The 23,010-nt window shown below is 44.0% G+C and overlaps 1 protein-coding gene across 1 annotated transcript in view; it reads left to right on the forward strand.

Moving 5' to 3' along the window:
- Nucleotides 1–23,010, forward strand: part of DNHD1 (dynein heavy chain domain 1) — a 681,063-nt gene that overhangs the window by 512,834 nt on the left and 145,219 nt on the right. The window contains exons 36-37 of the mRNA XM_033948490.1: nt 16,248–16,713; nt 18,018–18,173. Coding sequence (XP_033804381.1) covers nt 16,248–16,713; nt 18,018–18,173 — 622 coding nt within the window. The remainder of the gene's footprint in view (nt 1–16,247; nt 16,714–18,017; nt 18,174–23,010) is intronic.

The following is a 23,010-nucleotide window of genomic DNA, read 5'->3' on the forward strand; positions in this document are numbered from 1 at the left end:
GAGGAGGACTCCAGATACGTGTGCAGTGGAGTGGGAGAGGGAGGAGGACTCCGGATAGGTGCGTGGTGAGGGGGGGTGAGGAGGACTCCAGTTAGGTGAGCTGAGTGTAGGGTTACTAGATGTCCGCTTTCCCCAGACAAAAGCTATAAATTTTAAAAGCTGCCCAGACTGCTGACAGAGTCCTCAAAAAGAGGACATGTCTGGGGAAATCCAGACATCTGGTAACTCTAGACCTACTCCCTTTGAAACAAACATCCTGTTAGAGGGGGCAGGACATGGAAGCCTTGAGAACACATTCAAAGGCCTTCTGCTCTGCTGTTGTCTTCCCACCACTTCCCTCCCCCCCTCCATTCTACCACCCTGGGCATAAGACAATGTCATCCTGTAATTAAACTATAAAATCTGTGCTTGAAAGTCACTTGTAATCAGAAACATTGAATAGACAGGTACATGAAGGCCCATATTATATCAAAATCCGGATGGAAATTCAGATGTTTAGGTAGGGACTTGCGTATTTCTGTGCATATTTTACAAAAGGCTCTACTTAACAAAGCACTCTATGTAAAATACTATCAGGACATTAGAAACATGATGGCAAACAAAGGCGAAATGACCCATCCACTATCTCCTCCTCTCCCTATTGGCTAAAGCTCTTTACATCTGCATTGTGGGGTCATAGAGCATTATTGTTATAAACTAAGAGGGGCATAATCAAAAGAAATGGCTAAGTCCGATTAAACGTAGGGTGGTAGTAGCCCAAAGTTGGCAGTGTAAAAATGTCCATTCTCATAAAGTATGTCCAAAATATTTTTTTTTGAAAATCATCTACTTCTACATCTAGCCGTTTGAACATCCAGACCGTTAGTATTCTATGTTTATACTACAAAATTGTCCAAACCCAAACACCTAGAATAAGACCATTTGGACATGGGAGGGGCCAATCTTGGTTCGACAACGAACTACTTCTACTCAAAAGATAATGCAGACAACTAGAAAGAAAATGGAGAAAAAGTAATCAAGAGCCCACTAAAACAGCATGGAGAAAACTAAACCAACAATACAAACAAAAACTGAAAGAAAAAAGAGACATACTAATAATAATAATAACTTTATTTTTCTATACCGCCATAATCTTGCGATTTCTAGGCGGTTCACAGTGAAGAATAGCTGTACAATCAGCGACTTACAGCTTACAGATGGAGAAGAGGTGGCATTGGTCACGTTAGTCACTGGAATTAAAATAGAGATGTCATCAGCGTATATATAGTAAGTTAGATTTAGCTTTTGTAGTAGGTGGCCTAGGGAAGAGATATAGATGTTAAACAAGGTGGGAGACAGAGGGGAACCCTGAGGAACTCCCGAGGGGCTTTTCCAAGAGTTAGAATAGTTCCCATCATAGACCACTTGATAAGATCGTTTAGTTAAAAAGCCTTGGAACCAGGTCCAAACTCTTCCCGAGAGACCCATTGCGTCTAAGCAATTCAGCATTATTTCATGGTCCACTAGGTCAATGGCACTACTAAAGTCTAATTGTAAGATCAGGGCGCTGGTACCTTTACTGAAGAGATCATATAGGTAGTTGAGGATGGAGCCTAGGACTGTCTCGGTGCTGTATCCTTTTCTAAAACCCGATTGATGTTCATTGAGGAGATTGAATTTATCTAGGTGGTTTACTAGTTCCAGGTTGACCAGCCCTTCCAGCAATTTGGTAAACAAGGGGGTACTCGCTATGGGTCTAAAGTTGGACACCAATGTGATAGAGTTCTTCTGGTCTTTGGGGGATGGGTGTGATCAGAATGTGTCCCATGTGCTCATGGTATGTCCCACTTTGAAGAGTGGATGTATCCCAGTTGAATAGATCCCTTTTAAATTCTGGTACTGCAACTTGCATGATCTTAGATAGGCATTCGTCTAATAGGCAGTTCAATTTGGCGTATTTACTGAATAAGGTGAGAAATTGGTTCCAATTGGGGGGCTCAAATTGGTTCCAGATCATATCGGCAGTGGACTCCCTTTTCTGCGGTCTGAAGTGGAATTCGAAGTCAGATGAGGGAGTAGGTATAGTGGTTCTTAAGTCTGTGATTTTTTTGCTAAAGTAGATGGCGAAGGAGTTGACCGAAGGTATCTGTTCATTGTGATTTTTTAGGACCTGTGAAGTATCAGTTAGACTGTTCACTAGGTTGAACAATTCTCTGCTATTTGTTTTGACTGCTCCTATTTTCTGGGCGTAATGCTTATAATGCTTTTCTTTTATCAGGTTTTTGTAGTTTTTCATTTTTTGTCTTCAGTTTCTTTTATCTTCCACATTGTCAGTTTTGAGCCATGTTCTTTCTAGTTTTCTGAGTTCTTGTTTAAGGGTAAGTAATTCAGCGTCGAACCATTCTTTTGATACCCTTTTTTTCTTTTTGTATGTTTGAGCTGGAGCTATTTGGTTTAATATATCTTTGGTGAATTTTTCCCATCTGGTAGGGAAATCTTGTTCCTTCTCTGATTTGGGGTATAGTTCATAGTGCGTCCAGAATTCTGTTGGATTAATGGTGCTTCTGCTGGTGACTGTTGTTTCCTGTATGGCTTTATTTGTGTGCTTTGCAAATGAATGTTTCTTTTCCAAGCGTAATTAAAAATTGCAAATATAGTGGTCTGACCATATGCATTTTTTCCAAACTCCTATGCAATATTGGATCTTAGGTTGGGGGAGGTCTTGCTGTGCAAAAGTTACTAAGTCCAGTTGGTGTCCCTTTTCGTGTGTTTCCTCTTTGTCTGGTATAATAAAGCCTAAGGTGTTTAGGAATGTATCAATTTCAATCACTTCCGGTTTTTTTCTCTAGTTCTAAGTGTATATTTAGGTCAAACCAAATAGGAAGAGACTCTCAAGACACAAAAAAACTATTCCAACTACTAAAAAAACTCACAGACGCCAAACCCTATCTAACTAATAACGACATTCCCCCTCCCTCAGCCACCCTTTTAGCGGAATTCTTCAAAAACAAAATCGCAACTACTAGGGCTACATTCACTGGAACCCCTACCCACCTAGAAGAGATTTCAATACCCCCCACAGAAAAAGAATCAGTTGCAGCAGACAGAACCTGGTCCCACTTCTCAGACCTAAACAAACTCTACATTAAATACAGCCACGCAGCCTGTGACCTCAACCACTGCCCCCTTACCTGTTAAAAAACGCCAGTACGTTATTCCGCGCCCTCCTTTTACAATGGATACAAACCTTGCTCAAACGGCCTTTTCCCACAAGACCTCAGCGAAATCATCATCACTCCGATCCTAAAAAACCCCAAAAGATCAATAGATCAACCCTCCAACTACAGACCCATAGCCTCAATACCACTTTACGTCAAGCTAATGGAAGGCCTCGTAGCTAAACTAACTGTATACCTAGAAAACCACAACCTACTCCACCCTACACAGTCTGGTTTCAGAACCAATTACAGCACTGAGACTAGGATCCCTCATGGACACTGCTCGACAGCACCTCAGCACAGGCAAAAAAAAAAAAAATGCTAATTATTCAACTTGATCTAACCGCAGCTTTTGACCTGGTAGACCATGACATCCTATTTCAAATATTAGACTCAATAGAAATCACAGGCAAGGTACTATCATGGTTTAAAGGATTTCTACAATCCAGAACTTAGAGTAAAGACAAACAAAGAAAAATCAGAACCATAGTCCAATCCCTGTGGCGTACCCCAAGGATCACCTTTATCTCCCACACTCTTCAACCTATACATTGTTTCCCTCAGCACCTGCCTTGACAAACTAGGCCTGACCTCCTATAGCTACACAGACGACATCACCATCCTCCTTCCTTTTGACCAACCAGCACCCTCCATGACAGACACACTGCACAGAACACTAGAAACAGTAGCAACATGGATGAAAGAGCAAAAACTGAAACTAAATCCTAACGAAACAAAATTCATCCTCCTCGAAAATAGCAAAACCCCAAGGGAGGAAGTGATGTCAGTTCACAGAATGGCCACTTGAGCTGGGAGCTCCGTAGGGGCGAAATAGAAAAAAGTGCTTTACGGCGTTCTGAACAACGGAGTTCCTGAGATTTTAGTACCGATTGATGTCAGCAACGATGGAGACCAGTAAGAAGTTGGATAAATATAGATTTCCCTTGGTTGAGGGGGAGAAATTGGCTACTGCGAGCAGCGGTGTGCCGGTGGGAGGCAAAAAAACCCCAAAAAACGGTGCCAGTGCCCACAGAGTTGGAAGATGAGGAGAATGTGATCGAGAGTGCTAATGCAGTGGAAGTTACTCCCCAAATGTTACATGAATGGTTTTGTGCTTTAAAAGATGAAATGGTGGGAGTTCGACAGGATTTAAAAACTGCAATGGCTGAGTGACGGTCAATTGGGAGGCCAGGTGGGGACCACAGAAGACAGCGTGTCGGAGTTGACCCAGGATATGGTGACCATGTGGGCTGAAGCAGATCAGACGGCGTCCTCCATCCAGGATTTACAAAATCAGGTGGAAGATTTATTTTTTTTAATTATTTTTAATTTTATTTTTTTTTCCTTTTAAATTCTTTATTCATTTTATATTTGCATCAAGTGTACAGAAATAATAACAGATTAACTTAATACATCACTTGAGATATCACAAAATTTCCCCAAATTAAATTTATCCCCTTCCCACCCACCCTTCTATCAATAATTAATATATCTATATATATAAAATCGGAGGTATGTATGTGTGTATGTGCCGCGATCACACAAAAACAGCTTGACCGATTTGAACGAAACTTGGTATGCAGATCCCTCACTACCTGGGGTGATATGTTCTGGGGGTCTCGCGGCCCACCTGCACACATGGGCGGAGCTACAAACAAAATCAGATTTCACCCATTCATGTCAATGGAAAAAATGTAAAAAGCTGCCATTCTCACTGTAATTCTCACAGTAATTCCAACTATAAAACACTTTCTATGACACTATAACCACTAGGGACATCTTTTCTATTCTACCACGGACACCATACATATAGAGTTTGTATGTTCTAACTGTGTTTGTAACTGTTTCCTTCATGCACCCCAGTTCATAATGTTATTACATTACATGAGTACTCACATATGCTGAACTAGGAACACAGGTTCCATTCTGAACCGGGAAAAAACTGCATGGAGTTTCTTTTCAACCTGAGTTTCCACATATTGAGTTGTTTAAATCAATACTGAAACTTTTGGATGCCACTTATTCCAACAGATCTTCCTTTCCAGTGTAAGAGATTGCTAATTCCAGTGAGACTTGCTTTCATTCACCACTATAAAGTATCTTTATTTGAATCCATTTACAGTGTTATTGCTATAATTAAATACCCGTGCAATGCTGGGGCTTCATCTAGTCACTTTATATAAAGCATAATGGTCTGATGAGGAGGCTAGTGCCACATAGTATTTGGCCACTGAAACCAATTGCTAATACTGGCACTTCTGAAGAGCAATGAATAAGTAAAAATTAGAAATGAATATGTTATGAAGTACTGTTTGTGGAGAACACGAGTGATAGCATAACAGTACAAAGGACTGCTGTACACATTACTTAATCATGTTTCTATTACCATAAAGCTCTATGACCTCACAATGCAGGTGTAAAGAGCCTTAGCCTATAGGAAGAGGAGATGCAAATGTTAAGAGCGTTAGCCAATAGGGAGAGGAGGAGGTAGTGGATGCTGCAGATGGGCCATTTGGCCTTTATTTGCCATCATGTTTCTATGACCTCACAATGCAGGTGTTAAGAGCCTTAGCCAATAGGAAGAGGAGATGCAAATGTTAAGAGGAAGTTGTATCCTTGATATGGGCTGGCCTAGCAAAAGTCCCGTGACTACTGATGAAAACTGCGTCTAAATTAATCCTCGCAGCAGTTCTGTGGCCAAGTTAAAAGCACACTGAGCTGCCACTGATGTTCTGGGGGTGCAGAGAAAATGTGGAAGGCAGGAGTCCAGGGAGATACGCAGCAAGAGGCAATATTGTAGCCTTGGCATATATGCAGGGAATTAGCGTTATGCTAAAGCTCTGAACCGTTCTGCTTGTTCTGTCCCTAACCCTAATGAAATCTTGAAACGCGTCGGTGGGGACCGAGGCAGACCCGTTCTGAAGCAAAAGCTAAGCAACAAACATGCATTTGCTAGTTCACAACTAGTTTACAACCATGTTAGTCCTGTTAAACAAAGTACTGGCACTAGCACTTTATAAATTATTAGTATAATATAAAAGAAAGTATTTAATATTTAACTAAAAAATCACACTGCATTCAGTTCCTTTGAGGACGGCTACCACACTACTTTATTGTGTGGCATTCGGAGGAACAAGTGTGACAATACTATAGATATAAAGGTGGCCATTCTGCTTTTGATGGTTTAATACATTTGAAACTTTTGTGTTTATACTGAATTTGTGACAGTCCATTACATTACATTAGTGATTTCTATTCCGCCATTACCTTGCAGTTCAAGGCGGATTACATATGAGTTGTCTGGACATTTTCGGAGGTGCTAAAGGATGAAGTAGATTGCAAATGGGGCTTGAGATGGATCTTGCTGTGTTAAGTTTGTCTTTATGTAGTTTTTGAATAGCAAGGTTTTTATTTCTTTTTTGAAGGTTTGTAGTCTGTGGTCGAGATCAGTAAATTGGAGAGTTGGTGGTCTAGTTTTGCTGCTTGGGTGGCTAGGAGGTCATCGTACATTTTTTTTCATTTGACGTTTTTGATTGGAGGGTGCGTGGGTTCTCCTATGTCTGGTTGTGGTGGTTTGAATTAGTCGGTTGTTCCAGTAGGCTGGGCTGTCTCCGTTTATGGCTTTGAATAGTAGGCAGTAGAATTTGAAGAGTATTTTTGCTTGTATTAGGAGCCAGTGTGAGTCGAGGTATGCTGCTGTGATGTGGTCGTATTTCCTCAGTGAGTAGATAAGTCTTAGAGCTGTATTTTGTAGTGTTTATAGTTGTTTTATCATGGTTGCGGGGCTAAGAACATAAGAGTTGCCTCCGCTGAGGCAGACCATAGGTCCATTTTGCCCAGCGGTCCGCACCCGTGGCGGCCCTTCAGGCCTATTGCCTGAAAATTTTTTAACTTACCTCTACCTCTATTCTTATCTGTACCCTTCTATCCCTTTGTCCTCCAAGTACCTATCCAAAGCTTCTTTGAAGCCCTGTAGCGTGCTTCTGCTTACTACATCCTCCGGCAGCACATTCCATGTATCCACCACCCTCTGTGTGAAGAAGAACTTCCTGGCGTTTGATCTAAACCTTTCAATTTCTCTGAGTGCCCCCTTTTACGTGTGGTTCTCCTTAACTTGAAAAGTCTGTCCCTGTCTATTTTTTCTATACCCTTCATGATCTTGAAGGTTTCTATCATGTCTCCTCTAAGTCTCCGCTTTTCCAGGGAGAAAAGCCCCAACTTTTTTAGTCTGTCAGTATATGAGAGGTCCTCCATGCCCTTTATTAGTTTAGTTGCTCTTCTCTGGACTTTCTCAAGTACTGCCATGTCCTTCTTGAGGTGCGGCGACCAGTACTGAACACAGTACTCCAGTTGCGGGCGCACCATTGCACGATACAGTGGCAGGATGACTTCCTTCGTCCTGGTCGTGATACCCTTTCTAATGATACCCAACATTTTGTTAGCTTTCCTTGAGGCTGAGGTGCACTGCGCCGACGCCTTTAATATTGTGTCCACCATCACTCCCAGGTCTCTTTCAAGGTTGCTTACCCCTAGTGGTGAACCCCCCATTTTGTAAGTGAACATCGGGTTCTTTTTCCCTATATGCATGACCTTGCATTTCCCTATGTTGAAGCTCATTTGCCACTTTTCGGCCCATTTTTCCAATGTTGTCAGATCTTTTTGGAGATATAGGATGTTGCAGTAGTCTAGTAGACCTAGGACTAGGGATTGGACCACTAGCTGGAATTGTTTTCTGTCGAAGAATTTTCGAACTTGTCTTAGGTTTCTCATGACTGCGAATTGTTTTTGTATTATTTTGTTGATTTGTGGCTGCATGGTACAGCCTCTGTCTATCAGCATTCCCAGAAGTTTTAGGGTGGGTTGAATGGGGTATGTGATAGAGTTTATTACAAGGTTTGTTAAGGTTGGGGTTTTGCTATTTTCTTAAACAATAACAACAAAAATAAAATAAAACAAAACCTAGTGAACTCCATATGGAAGTCCCTTTGTGGTTCCTTCAGAGAGACTCCCGTATTTCCCTACAAACTCCTCCCCCCCTCAGCTCAAAGAAAGGATGAAATGAAATGGAATATTTTGTCCCAAGTCCGTTCCTGCTGCACATAATAACCATGATGCCGAGCAGCTAGACATTCCATCTGTGCTAGTTTTTTAAATTTGACCAACCACTCCTCCCCCGAGGGAGCAACATTTTTCTTCCAGTGCTGTGCAATCAGACATTTTGCCGCTGCCAAACCCATACACACAAGCTTAGTCTGCCAGGGAGCGTCTCTAAGATTATGCAACCCAAGCAGGTAAACCTGGGGTAAAAACTGTAATGGGTCCTGTATCCACTGTGTTAGTGGATGAGTAACATGCAACAAAATTTCTGAATCACCCCACACTCCCACCAGAGCCAGGACCCTTACCACATCTCCAACAGGAATCAGGCACCTGCGGGTACATGATATGTAACCGCTCAGGGGTCAAATACCAGCGGGTCAGAATTTTATATGCATTTTCTTGCACCAATATACAAGGAGATGCTCTCTGTACCTCAGCACAGATTATAGACTAGTCCTCTTCAGTGAAATGAATCCGAAGATCCTGTTCCCATTTCAGCCTAAAAGGAAGTGATACCACCACCCGCCCTCTCAAATATCTATACAAAACGGAAATCGGTCTAGGCACTTTACCCAATAATACCCATAAATTTTCCAAATATTCAGTCCCTTGAGGATTCCCCTTATCCCAACCAACCGATATCATAAAATGCTTCAACTGCATATATGCAAAAAATTCTCCCCCAAGCCTAGGCTCCCTAGCAACTAACTCATCAAAATAAGGCAACAATTCCCCTACAAGCACATCCCTAAATGTGATATAACCCTTGGATTCCCACCTACGAAACGCTCCCCTATCCTTCCCTGCAGGAAACTGAGGTTCCCCTTGAATGGGAGCAAGAGAGGAAAGACTTGAGGGTAATAGTGGACAAGACAATGAAGCCGTCTGCACAGTGCGCAGTGGACGCTAAGAAAGCGAATAGAATGCTAGGTATAATCAAGAAGGGTATTACAACCAGAACGAAAGAAGTTATCCTGCCGTTGTATCGGGCGATGATTATTATTTTTCCCTGAATGTATATAATTATAAGATTGGGGTGGGGGGTGGGATCTTGATTTTTTATTATTAATTACGAAGAGAATGAATGATTTTATTATATTGTACTAGCTGAAGCCCCGGCGTTGCACGGGTATTTAATTATAGCAATAACACTGTAAATGGATTCAAATAAAGATACTTTATAGTGGTGAATGAAAGCAAGTCTCACTGGAATTAGCAATCTCTTACACTGAAAAGGAAGATCTGTTGGAATAAGTGGCATCCAAAAGTTTCAGTATTGATTTAAACAACTCAATATGTGGAAACTCAGGTTGAAAAGAAACTCCATGCAGTTTGTTCCCGGTTCAGAATGGAACCTGTGTTCCTAGTTCAGCATATGTGAGTACTCATGTAATGTAATAACATTATGAACTGGGGTGCATGAAGGAAACAGTTACAAACACAGTTAGAACATACAAACTCTATATGTATGGTGTCCGTGGTAGAATAGAAAAGATGTCCCTAGTGGTTATAGTGTCATAGAAAGTGTTTTATAGTTGGAATTACTGTGAGAATGGCAGCTTTTTACATCCTTTCCATTGACATGAATGGGTGAAATATGATTTTCTGTTTGTAGCTCCGCCCACGTGTGCAGGTGGGCCGCGAGACCCCCAGAACATATCATCCCAGGTAGTGAGGGATCGGCATACCAAGTTTCGTTCAAATCGGTCAAGCCGTTTTTGAATTACAGTGAGAATGGCAGCTTTTTACATTTTTTCCATTGACATGAATGGGTGAAATCTGATTTTCTGTTTGTAGCTCCGCCCACGTGTGCAGGTGGGCCGCGAGACCCCCAGAACATATCACCCCAGGTAGTGAGGGATCTGCATACCAAGTTTCGTTCAAATCGGTAAAGCCGTTTTTGAATTACTGTGAGAATGGCAGCTTTTTACATTTTTTCCATTGACATGAATGGGTGAAATCTGATTTTCTGTTTGTAGCTCCGCCCACGTGTGCAGGTGGGCCGCGAGACCCCCAGAACATATCACCCCAGGTAGTGAGAGATCTGCATACCAAGTTTCGTTCAAATCGGTCAAGCCGTTTTTGAATTACTGTGAGAATGGCAGCTTTTTACATTTTTTCCATTGACATGAATGGGTGAAATCTGATTTTATGTTTGTAGCTCCGCCCATGTGTGCAGGTGGGCCGCGAGACCCCCAAATTATATCATCCCAGGTAGTGAGGGATCTGCATACCAAGTTTCGTTCAAATCGGTCAAGCCGTTTTTGCGTGATCGCGGCACATACACACACACATACACACATACATACCTCCGATTTTATATATATATATATATATATATATATATACAGTATATAGATTAGTGCTTCTATACTTCAGTGCTTGAGTAAATAAATAAATAATCTTTCAACTTATCTTTTTTTCTGCATTTTCTGAGTTTTCCCTTTGTCAATAGTTATCGGGAAGTGACCTGTCATTCCGACATGTTTCGCCCGAAGGCTGTATCAAGAAAAAGTCCCCTGCTATAAAATGCATTCATTAAACTCAGTATAAGATATAAATTTAATTAAAAGACCTTTCTGCTATTGCAAACATCTTTAAAGAAAGGGGTTCTTCCCAACTGGCAAATCCTTTAGTAGTTGAATAGTTACCCCTTTTGCTTTAGCTCTACACCATCCCGATCATTGGAAATTTTGTGACAAAGATGGCGCGGCATTTTTTGCTCCTCTTTTTAACCTCCCTCTTCTCTGACATCAGGGGCAGCAGTAGCGAATCAGATAAGAGACATCCATTCTATTTCCTGGTTTAGACCTCCCGGGTATACCGTATTCAACCTAAAAATCCAGTTCTGTTCATAGTTACCTGCCTCCCACCCTTCTTCGACATGATCTTTCACTCGCCATTGGATGTCTTGTTTATCCTGCCAGAGTTGTACAAGCGGTGCTTCCAGGACATTATTCATAATGCGAGATTTATGCTCATTTAGTCTAATATGGACTGGTCTTTTAGTTTTTCCAATGTATATCAGACTGCATGGACATATAATGCTATATACTACATTATAAGATTTACATGTCCTACTTCTAGAATGGATTATAATCTCCCTTCCCGGAGGATTTCATTCCCCACCTTCAATTGTATTAGTGTACCACTGGCAATTTCCACATTTCGCGTGCACCACGTCCTGATCTTGCTCTTGTATCATATCACCGCCATCATACCTGTGTTTAGCCAGTTGTTCTCCCAGATTGCTTGCTCTACTATATGCAATTGTGGGGAAATCCACAAAAAGCTCAGGGATAAATTAGTAACACATGCCAGTGTTTTCTCATATTAGACACCAAGTTGTTCGACCTATCATAAAATGGTAACACACAGACCAGTCTATTATCCTCTTGGGTGTGTTGTTCTATCTGAGGCTGTTCTACTTGGGGTCAGGACAGTGGCGTACCTAGGGTATGTGGCACCCGGGGCCCATCATTTTTTGACACCCCCCCCCCCCCCCCTCATGTAAAATTTTTTTTTTTTTTTTTTTTTGCAATAACCATGAAATGGAATAAATGGTCAGAATAGAAACAGGCAGTGAAAATTTTCTTTTTTTTTTTTTTTTTTTTTTTCCAAAGTATTTTTATTGAGAATGGCAAAAGGTCCAGACAAGCAACCATGGTCTGTACAGAAACTTATACATTATCAAAAAGAACACAGAATGAGAGTAACAGCAACAACAAGCATGAACAAGCCTCTCCCAAGAGAAAATTGCCAATGAGAGGCATAGCAATACACAACAAAAGGCCAAAACTTGGGGCAAGCAAACAAATCCCACCCCAGAACCCACAAGAATAATAAGCCGGACTAGACCCTCAGCCATATTTTATAATGAAAAAAACCCCCACAAGCAACAACACCCAGACCGCTCACCAGACACACCAATCCGCACAACAAGCACCCAAGAAACACCCAGCCACCACCCAGACAAAACTACCAGACACACCTACCCCACCAAGCCCAGACCCAACCCCCCCTCCCCAGAGAGTGCAAGCGCAAAGTGGACCGTGAAAAGGGCAGCTGCAGAAGTGGAAAGCCCCAGATAAGTAGGTTAGCTAAAGAAAGCCCACAGATAGAAGAAATCAGGATAACAGAAGTTCCAACAAATGCTCCCACAGAAAATTTTCTTTTATTGAACCTCATTTATGTAACCATTATTCCAAACATAACATAACATAAATTATGTCTGAATTGTCATGACATCAGAAGTACATATGGAGTAGTTGCAGGTGATGCTTGGGACAGTTCTGATTATGTTAGTTTGGTTTTATGTGTTTTTTTAATAGAAGGGTTTTTATTTCTTTTTTTAAGGTTTTGTAGTTTGTGGTCGAGGTCAATAGGTTGTAGAGTTGGGGGTCAAGTGTTGCAGCTCGAATGGCTAGGAGGTTGTCGAACAGTTTTTTTCTTTTGACGTTTTTGGTTGGAGGGTGTGTGAATGGTGCGTGAGTTCTCCTATGTCTGTTTGAAGTGGATTGAATTATTTAGCTGAAGAAATTAGTTACCCCCCCCCATTCCACACACATTAATTCTCTTCCATTTTTGTTCCCATTATAAAAAAACACTGATAAGTTCCCAGGAAAAAAATACATTAAAATAAGAAGTGAAAACAAAGGCCCCTACAGATGAGAACATAACATAAGAATAGCCTAACTGGGTCACACCAATGGTCCATCATGCCCAGTAGCCCATTCTCATGGTAGCCAATAGTGCTGCCCGATTCAGAGAAAAATATTTCATTCGATCCGATTCACCCTGTTGAATCGATTTTTCGATTAGATTCACTGTTAATGACACCGCTTTTTAAGTTTAAACAAAGTATAACAATAAATTTCACAACAACAATAAATTTCACAAAGTACTTAAAAAAAAAAAAAATCACATTTTTCCATTAAAGCAGTTCTGGAGACATTTGCTTGAACAGTCTTTTTTCCCAGTCCATAAGCAAGCAATATGAAAAAGATTTCCTTAATTATCTACTCAAACATTTTTGCTATTTACTTTCATTGTACCTATACTATTATTCAGTAGAAAAAATGGACTTAACTGTGCAGGAAATGAATCTCCTCATACACCCACCATATAGTGCAAAAATGTGCAAAGGTCTGTTTTTTTCTTTCGATCACTACATAGCCTAATGCCACACAAGCAGCGCTGTTACAAACATATTCTGAAGGTCAATGCTAAGGTTGACAAAGTTTCCTTCCTTGGACCAGAAGGAGATACTGACAAACCACTGGAAGAGATTCTAAAACAACTACCCAGAAATAACACCCAAAGACCCACTCAGTGTGTGAACCAGTTGAGTGGAGTGGACTAACTGGGGGTGGAAATGGGCCCAGAGTTTGCTCAGCAGAATTTCCCAGACTACCTCTTCCTCTCAACACACTGACATGCTACCACCACCACCAACACTAGGAACACCTCACCGAGTATGCCAGCAATGCTTATAAACTTTATAAAACACATTATTATATTTTCTTATAAAGCATATATTTTAACTGAACTCAGCCTTGCCATTCACAAAAATAGAAAAGTTCCCATTTCAAGCTGTCTCATGTACACTTTTCAAATCTAACATATTGTAATCACAAAACAGAAAATAAAATTATTTTTCCTACCTTTTGTTCTCTGATCAATATTCAAATCTTGTTGGTCCCAGGCTCTTGTTGTCTTGCTTGCCAGGGTCTCCTTTCTCCGTGCTAACCATCCGTCTGCCATCTCTGTTCTCCCCTTCCGTTTCCCTTCCCTCTCCCGGAGATCTGGCATCTTTCCTTTTTTTTGTCTCCATCCACAGATTCACCTTTTCTCAACTCCCCACCACCCCAGGATCCACCATCTCTCCCTTTCTGTTCCCAACTATCCTCCTATCCAGTATCTCTATCCCCCCTCCACACCATCCCCTGTTTCCAAGTTCTCTCCCTTTCTGTTCCTTCCCTCCCTAAATCCCATTATGCACCATCTCTCTCCCACTCCTCTGTTTTTAGACCCATTATTTCTAACCCCCAAAGTCTGGCATATGCATGTATCTTTGAACCCCCCCTTCCCTCTCTCCCTCTGTGTACTTTTACACCAGGACCCCCCTCCCCCGAAGGTCTGTCCCCCCTCCGAAGGGCTACACCCCACCCCTGAAGACCTGCACCCCCCGAAGGACTTTACCTCCCACCCGAAGGTCTGTCCCCCTCTGAAGGCCTAAACCCCACCCCTGAAGGACTGCACCCCCCCCCGAAGGCCTGCACTCCCTTGAAGGTCTGCACCCCCCTGAAGGCCTGTCCCCCCTTGAAGGCCTGTCCCACCCCCTTGTAGGCCTGTCCCCCCTTTAAGGCCTGCCTGCCTGCCTTTCCCCCCCTTGAAGGCCTGTCTCCCCCTTGAAGGCCTGCACCCCCCTTGAAGGCCTGCACCCCCCCTTGAAGGCCTGCACCCCCCCTTGAAGGCCTGTCCCCCCCCTTGTAGGCCTGTCCCCCCCTTGTAGGCCTGTCCCCCCCCCTTGTAGGCCTGTCCCCCCCTTGAAGGCCTGCCTGCCTTTCCCCCCTTGAAGGCCTGCACCCCCTTGAAGGTCTGCACCCCCCCAAAGGCCTACACCCCCCCCCCCCCGAAGGTCTGCACCCCCCTGAAGGCCTGCCTGCCCCCCTTGAAGGCCTGCACCCCTTGAAGGCCTGCACCCCCCTTGAAGGCCTGCACCCCCCCTTGAAGGCCTGCACCCCCCCTTGAAGGCCTGTCCCCCCCCTTGTAGGCCTGTCCCCCCCCCTTGTAGGCCTGTCCCCCCCCTTGTAGGCCTGTCCCCCCCTTGAAGGCCTGCCTGCCTTTCCCCCCTTGAAGGCCTGCACCCCCCTTGAAGGCCTGCACCCCCCCTTGAAGGCCTGCACCCCCCTTGAAGGCCTGTCCCCCCCTTGTAGGCCTGTCCCCCCCTTGTAGGCCTGTCCCCCCCCCCTTGTAGGCCTGTCCCCCCCTTGAAGGCCTGCCTGCCTTTCCCCCCTTGAAGGCCTGCACCCCCTTGAAGGTCTGCACCCCCCCAAAGGCCTACACCCCCCCCCGAAGGTCTGCACCCCCCTGAAGGCCTGCCTGCACCCCTTGAATGTCTGCACCCCCCCCCCGAAGGCCTGTCCCCCCTTGAAGGCCTGCCTGCCTGCCTGTCACCCCCTCCCCCTTGAAAGCCTGCTTGCCTGCCCGCCCGCCCCACCCTGAAGGCCTGATGCCCCGACCCACCCCGAAGGACCGCTCGCCCCCCTGGCCTCCCCGCACCACCTATGAACAGCCGCAGCAGGATCGCGAAGTCAGCGTCGGGTACCAGCCCTAAGGGGGTGTTCCCGGCCTTGCCGTTCAGTCCCCCGCCACCCCCGAAGGACCGCTCGCCCCCCTGGCCTCCCCGCACCACCTATGAACAGCCGCAGCAGGATTGCGAAGTCAGCGTCAGCGATCCCTGCTGCTTCCTGCGCCACGGTCCCGCCCCTCCTCTGACGTCAGAGGAGGGGCGGGATCGCGTCGTAGGAAGCAGCGCAGGGATGCTGACGCTGACTTCGCGATCCTGCTGCGGCTGTTCATAGGTGGTGCGGGGAGGCCAGGGGGGCGAGCGGTCCTTCGGGGGTGGCGGGGGACTGAACGGCAAGGCCGGGAACACCCCCTTAGGGCTGGTACCCGGGGCGGCCCGCCCCCCCCGCCCCCCCCCCTAGGTACGCCACTGGGTCAGGACGTGGTGCACATGATATGTGGAAACTGCCAGTGGTGCACTAATACAATTGAAGGTGGGGAATGGAATGGTTACGTCTCATTGGGCATCCTGTTAAAAAGGTAGAGCCATAATTTGCTGCTGATATGCACTAAGCCCAAAGCAAGCCCAATGAAGTTAGTCATGCAACTGCAATCCATCTTGTGGGCTTGCCATCCTGATGTCTGGTTTTCTTTGCGCAGGTATGGAAGAGAAGAGAACGGACCTTCCTTGGAGACGCTCTCCTTTTAGCAGCTGCTGCTTCTTATCTGGGGGCATTCCCAAAGGAGCGCTCAGAAGAACTCCTGGAAAAATGGAAGAGATTCTGCAAAGGCCAGATTGAATCTCTTCATCCTAATGATGTGCAAAGAAAGCTGGAGAAGACTGGAATTCTTCCTGTCAGTTCAGCTGCCCCTTTGTTCCCAGATCCTATCCTTTACTGGGAAAATTTCAGTATACTGGAGCTTCTGAGTACACACAGTGAGCAAAGTAATTGGTCCAAGAGAGGTCTGCCCTGCAATTCCTCAGCCCGAGGCGCTGCTTTGCTGCTTCAGGCCTCTATCCGTCACTGCTTCCGCCGCTGGCCACTGTTGGTAGACCCAGACCATCAAGGGGAATCGTGGCTAAGAGTTGTGCAGAAGAATATAGAAAAGATGAAAAATAATAAAGGTAAGCAGAGATGTAAAAATGTACTAGAACAATGAAGGAGAAGGGTTTGAAACATAGAAACATGATGGCGGATAAAGGCCAAATGGCCCATCCGCAGCATCCACTATCTCCTCCTCTCCCTATTGGCTAAGGCTCTTTACATTTGCATCTCCTCTTCCTATAGGCTAAGGCTCTTTACACCTGCATTGTGAGGTCATAGAGCTTTATGGTTAGAGAAACATGATGATGGATAAAGGTCAAATGGCCCATCCAGTCTGCCCATCCGCAGCATCCACTATCAACTCCTCTCCCTACTGGCTAAGGCTCTTAACATTTGCATCTCCTCTTCCTTTAGGCTAAGGCTCTTTACACCTGCATTCTGAGGTCATAGAGCATTATTGCCATGAAGCCAGTGGTGTTGGTGGGTGGGGGGGGGTCCATCTTGCTGAGAGCACAGGCACCTGTCCTCCTCTCCGCCTTCCCTCCTTCTGCGTGTGCATGCCACTTCCCTTCCCCCATACCTCTGTAATATTCATGGTACAACCAGCCTTGGCTCTTCCTCTGATGTCACCTCCTAGAACCGCACCTAGGAAATGACATCAGATAAAAGAGCCAACACTGGCACGACAGCAGCTTGGGGGTTGCTGCTCGTGCCACAGATGTTCAGGGGAAGGGAAGTGGCATATGCGCGGCAGGAGGGGGTGGGGAAAGAGTGCGTGGAGGTGGAGAGGTAGGAAAGAGGGCACGGGAGGGGCACAACCAAAATGATTAAGACTTTCATAGGAAGAAAGGCTAGGGAGATTGGGGAAGATATGATGCAGTTCTATAAGATCCTGAGTGGAGTGAAAGGTACCAAGATTAGGGAATACTCCATGATGTTACTTATTAAGCAGAAGATTTAAAACAAACAATGAAATATTTTTTCACTCATTGATGAGTTAAGCTCTGGAACTTGGTATAGCTGGGCTTTAAAAAGGTTCAAGTTTATTCAAATGTTTGTTATACCGCCAAATCAGATTTCAAGGCGGTATTACGGTAGAACTGCTTATCCATGGAATCTCGAAACAACATTATGAGATCCTATCAGCTATTTGTGCCTTCATGGACTTTTGGTGTGACCTAGTATGGCAGTTCTTATGTTCTCGGGATGTGGAGTGCTGAACTTCTTGTACAGAAAAGGACCACAAATTTCATCTAGTCTTCCCAGTTTTCCTCCATTGCAGTACCATTGACTCCCACTTGAACCACATCCAAGTCATCTTTCTCCCAGTTCTCACTCTTCCTTCCTGTCTTGGCTGAAGTTGTGCTAATGATTCTGTTCACAGGGAACCTACTGGCACCAGACATGGAGAGTCTTCGAGATCAAAGCACTTCTGATCCCAAACAAGACAGTGACCAAAAGAATCCTGACATTGGATTTCTGGTCATCCCAGCCAGTGATCCAGAGCTGGATACAAAGCTCCAGGAAGCAGCCAGAGAAGGTGGGGATCTTTAGCAATACAATGCAACACAATTTAGTATATAATACTATTCAAAATGATGAAAAGATTCAGACATTTATGTTTGTAACATCAGCAAAATATGGTACAGCAATCCCTGTCTGGCTGAAACTTCCCAAGGAAACAGTTGCACCTCATGAAGCAGGTGCCAAGACAAACAGAGAAACATGATGGCAAATACAGGGAGAGGTTTGGATTTTGACACTCATAGAATGATGAAAATACTGGTTAGGGTTGGTGGGAAGGGATGAAATCATGACCAAAGAAATTCTACTAAGCTAATTACTTTATGTTTGTTTTTGAACATTTATAGACCGCGCTTTGCTTTAACAACTTTCCATGAACCAATATTCTAGTTAATAATAAGGCATATTTCAGAGCCTGGCCATTTTCCATCAGGAAACTCCTCACACAAATAAATCTGTAAGGTAGGGAAGGACTTGTAGGGCTTAGTAAATGTATGGATTGGCAAACTAGATAGGCCATATCTTTATAAGTGTCTATGTATGTGCTTGAAGAATTAAGTTGTATGGTCCAGGGAAGGAAAGATTCTCCATAGGTGAGACCATTAGCACTGAACATTTATTTAGGTATTTACTTAGTTAGTTCTTTAGCTCGTCCTCCCCAAAAAGCTCAGGCTGGGTTACAAAATGTAGATACATAATAATAGGACATACGTAGGACATTCAGCTTTATGGTTATAAGAGGAAAGGTTATCTATACGGTTTAGGTTAGCACAGAACATTCTGCTGTTTGGTTGAAGATAGCAAAATTTCACTGTATAGATTAGAGAATTGGCACCAAACGTTCTGAGGTAGAAATGGGGATGAAGGGTCTCTGGATGAGAGAACTGGCACCAAATTTTCTGAGGTAGGGATGGGGAGGAAGGGTCTCTGGATGAGAGAATTGGCACCAAACGTTCTGAGGTAGAGATGGGGAGGAAGGGTCCCTGGATGAGAGAATTGGCACCAAACGTTCTGAGGTGGGGATGGGGAGAAAGAGTGTCTGGATGATTGAATTAGCACCAAATGTTCTGAGATAAGGATGGGGAGGGAGGGTCTCTGGATGAGAGAATTGGCACCAAACGTTCCAAGGTGGGGATGGGGAGGAAGGGTGTCTGGATGAGAGAATTGGCACCAAACATTCCGAGGTAGGGATGGGGAGAAAGGGTCTCTGGATGAGAGAATTGGCACCAAACGTTCCGAGGTAGGGATGGGGAGGAAGGGTGTCTGGATGAGAGAATTGGCACCAAACGTTCCGAGGTAGGGATAGGAAGGAAGGGTCTCTGGATGAGAGAATTAGCACCAAATGTTCTGAGGTAGGGATAGTGAGGAAGGGTCTCTGGATGAGAGAATTGGCACCAAACTTTCCGAGGTAGGAATGGGGAGGAAGGGTCTCTGAATGAGAGAATTGGCACCAAACGTTCTGAGGTAGGAATGGGGAGGAAGGGTCTCTGGATGAGAGAATTGGCATCAAACGTTCTGAGGTAGGAATGGGGAGGAAGGGTCTCTGGATGAGAGAATTGGCATCAAACGTTCTGAGGTAGGAATGGGGAGGAAGGGTCTCTGGATGAGAGAATTGGCATCAAACGTTCTGAGGTAGGAATCGGAAGGAAGGGTCTCTGGATGAGAGAATTGGCACCAAACGTTCTGAGGTAGGAATGGGGAGGAAGGGTTTCTGGATGAGAGAATTGGCATCAAACGTTCTGAGGTAGGAATGGGGAGGAAGGGTCTCTGGGTGAGAGAATTAGCACCAAATGTTCTGAGGTAGGAATGGGGAGGAAGGGTCTCTGGATGAGAGAATTGGCACCAAACTATCCGAGGTAGGGATGGGGAGGAAGGGTCTCTGAATGAGAGAATTGGCACCAAACGTTCTGAGGTAGGAATGGGGAGGAAGGGTCTCTGGATGAGAGAATTGGCATCAAACCTTCTGAGGTAGGAATGGGGAGGAAGGGTCTCTGGATGAGAGAATTGGCACCAAACGTTCTGAGGTAGGAATGGGGAGGAAGGGTCTCTGGATGAGAGAATTGGCATCAAATGTTCTGAGGTAGGAATGGGGAGGAAGGGTCTCTGAATGAGAGAATTGGCATCAAACGTTCTGAGGTAGGAATGGGGAGGAAGGGTCTCTGGATGAGAGAATTGGCACCAAACGTTCTGAGGTAGGAATGGGGAGGAAGGGTCTCTGGATGAGAGAATTGGCATCAAACATTCTGAGGTAGGAATGGGGAGGAAGGGTCTCTGGATGAGAGAATTGTCACCAAACGTTCTGAGGTAGGGATGGGGAGGAAGGGTCTCTGGATGAGAGAATTAGCACCAAATGTTCTGAGGTAGGAATGGGGAGGAAGGGTCTCTGGATGAGAGAATTGGCATCAAACGTTCTGAGGTAGGAATGGGGAGGAAGGGTGTCTGAATGAGAGAATTGGCACCAAACATTCTGAGGTAGGGATGGGGAGGAAGGGTCTCTGGATGAGAGAATTGGCATCAAACGTTCTGAGGTAGGAATGGGGTGGAAGGGTCTCTGGATGAGAGAATTGGCATCAAACGTTCTGAGGTAGGAATGGGGAGGAAAGGTCTCTGGATGAGAGAATTAGCACCAAATGTTCTGAGGTAGGAATGGGGAGGAAGGGTGTCTGAATGAGAGAATTGGCACCAAACGTTCTGAGGTAGGGATGGGGAGGAAGGGTCTCTGGATGAGAGAATTGGCATCAAACGTTCTGAGGTAGGAATGGGGAGGAAGGGTTTCTGGATGAGAGAATTGTCACCAAACATTCTGAGGTAGGGATGGGTAGGAAGGGTCTCTGGATGAGAGAATTGGCATCAAACGTTCCGAGGTAGGAATGGGGAGGAAGGGTCTCTGGATGAGAGAATTGGAACCAAACATTCTGAGGTACGGATGGGTAGGAAAGGTCTCTGGATGAGAGAATTGTCACCAAACATTCTGAGGTAGGGATGGGTAGGAAGGGTCTCTGGATGAGAGAATTATCACCAAACATTCTGAGGTAGGGATGGGTAGGAAGGGTCTCTGGATGAGAGAAGTCACCAAACATTCTGAGGTAGGAATGGGGAGGAAGGGTCTCTGGATGAGAGAATTGGCACCAAACATTCTGAGGTAGGGATGGGTAGGAAGGGTCTCTGGATGAGAGAATTGTCACTAAACATTCTGAGGTAGGGATGGGTAGGAAGGGTCTCTGGATGAGAGAAATAGCAATACATACATTTCAATAAAAAATCTTAATAAAATACAGCAAAAAAGGCAATACATATATTTCAATAAAATTGATCAAAATGGATTAATTCTCTTTTATATGGAAAGAAGAAGGAATAAAATACTTAGGTATATGGATAAAAAACTTGATGAGACAATTATAATGAATGAAAAAAGTTTATTGCAAAAAGTAACAGAGTTATGTGAGCAATGGAATCCTTTACAATTATCTTGGTGGGGAAGAGTTCAAACTGTCAAAATGATGATATTGCCTGTGGTTTGTTATCAAATGGGAATGATACCAGTTTTTTTTCAGGGGTCTTTTTATAAAAAATTAAACAATATTCTTAGTAAATTTATTTGGCTGGGTAAAGCTGTAAGAATTGCTCTAGTGACTTTACAAAAACCAATTGAGGAGGGAGGGGTAAATTTTCCAAATTTTTATAGATTTCACCAATCCTATATCTTGCGCCAAGGTATGTATTGGGTCCTCCCAGAACTCATGGAGAAGCTTCCAGATTGGTTATGGTTGGAGTGGCAGCTCATGTCTCCTATCAGGCTTCGTCATCTGCTTAGCATTAAAATGCCTAGAATAAGGAAAACCAATAGGATATTAATGGACACATGGACAACATTAAAGTATGTAAACAACTTAACTCCTATTACTATTCAAAAATCTACTTGTCAAAACATATGGCTGAACTCCAAGATACAAATAGGCGGTTTTATGATTGTCTGGAAGGATTGGATTGAAGCAGGAATACGTACTTTAGATGATGTTATTAATGATGGTAAGCTGCTGGAGTTTTCACAATTGCAACATAAATTTGGACTTAATAAAAAACAAAGTTATAAGTGGTTGCAATTGAAGCAGGCTATTCAGGCAGGGTTCCCTGAATGGAAGTCTTTAAATGCTTATTTTACTCTAGAATTCTTATGCTTCCAGGCAGATTTTCTGGGTCACCAGGCCGCGCAGTGGTATAAAACATTATCTGGCTATTTAAATAAAAAACCAAGGACTGTTTTTATATTTTATTTATAAATTTTTTCATTCTTACAATTTTTAATTGTACATAAGACTTCAATAATACATGAAAAATTGTGACTACAAATAATTCATCTTATCACATAGAATATACCCCTCCCCTTTTTTCATTTCTTAAATCCATATAATATACATTCCCCTCCCCATTCTTTTTTTTTTAAATATCATATTTATTGAGACAAGGAACACTCGGACAACAGCTGCCGTCCGCATCGCAACAATACAGGTGCACAGAGATACAAACCAAACAGTGTGCAACAGTATACAGAATACATTGCCGGAACAATACAGAAAGCAATAGTATGCACAGTAAAAGAAGTGACAGCGCACTACCTCTATGGGCGCAAAAAACTAGCATGAAAGGGAAGCAGCACGCAGCCCAGCATCCCCCATCTACATTTTCTATTAGATAATCAACCAGAATCCCCAAACGATTCAATCCACACCACAATCATTCCAACACAGTCAAACCATTCGAACCTCAGGCAAACCACACGCAACTCAATCACACAGGCACACCTCATACACTCAATAAGAATAAGAGGGGTAAAGTGGAATAAAGGCAGTAAA

The sequence above is a fragment of the Geotrypetes seraphini genome, chromosome 6 (assembly GCF_902459505.1).
Source record: "Geotrypetes seraphini chromosome 6, aGeoSer1.1, whole genome shotgun sequence".
Taxonomy (NCBI): Eukaryota; Metazoa; Chordata; class Amphibia; order Gymnophiona; family Dermophiidae; genus Geotrypetes; species Geotrypetes seraphini.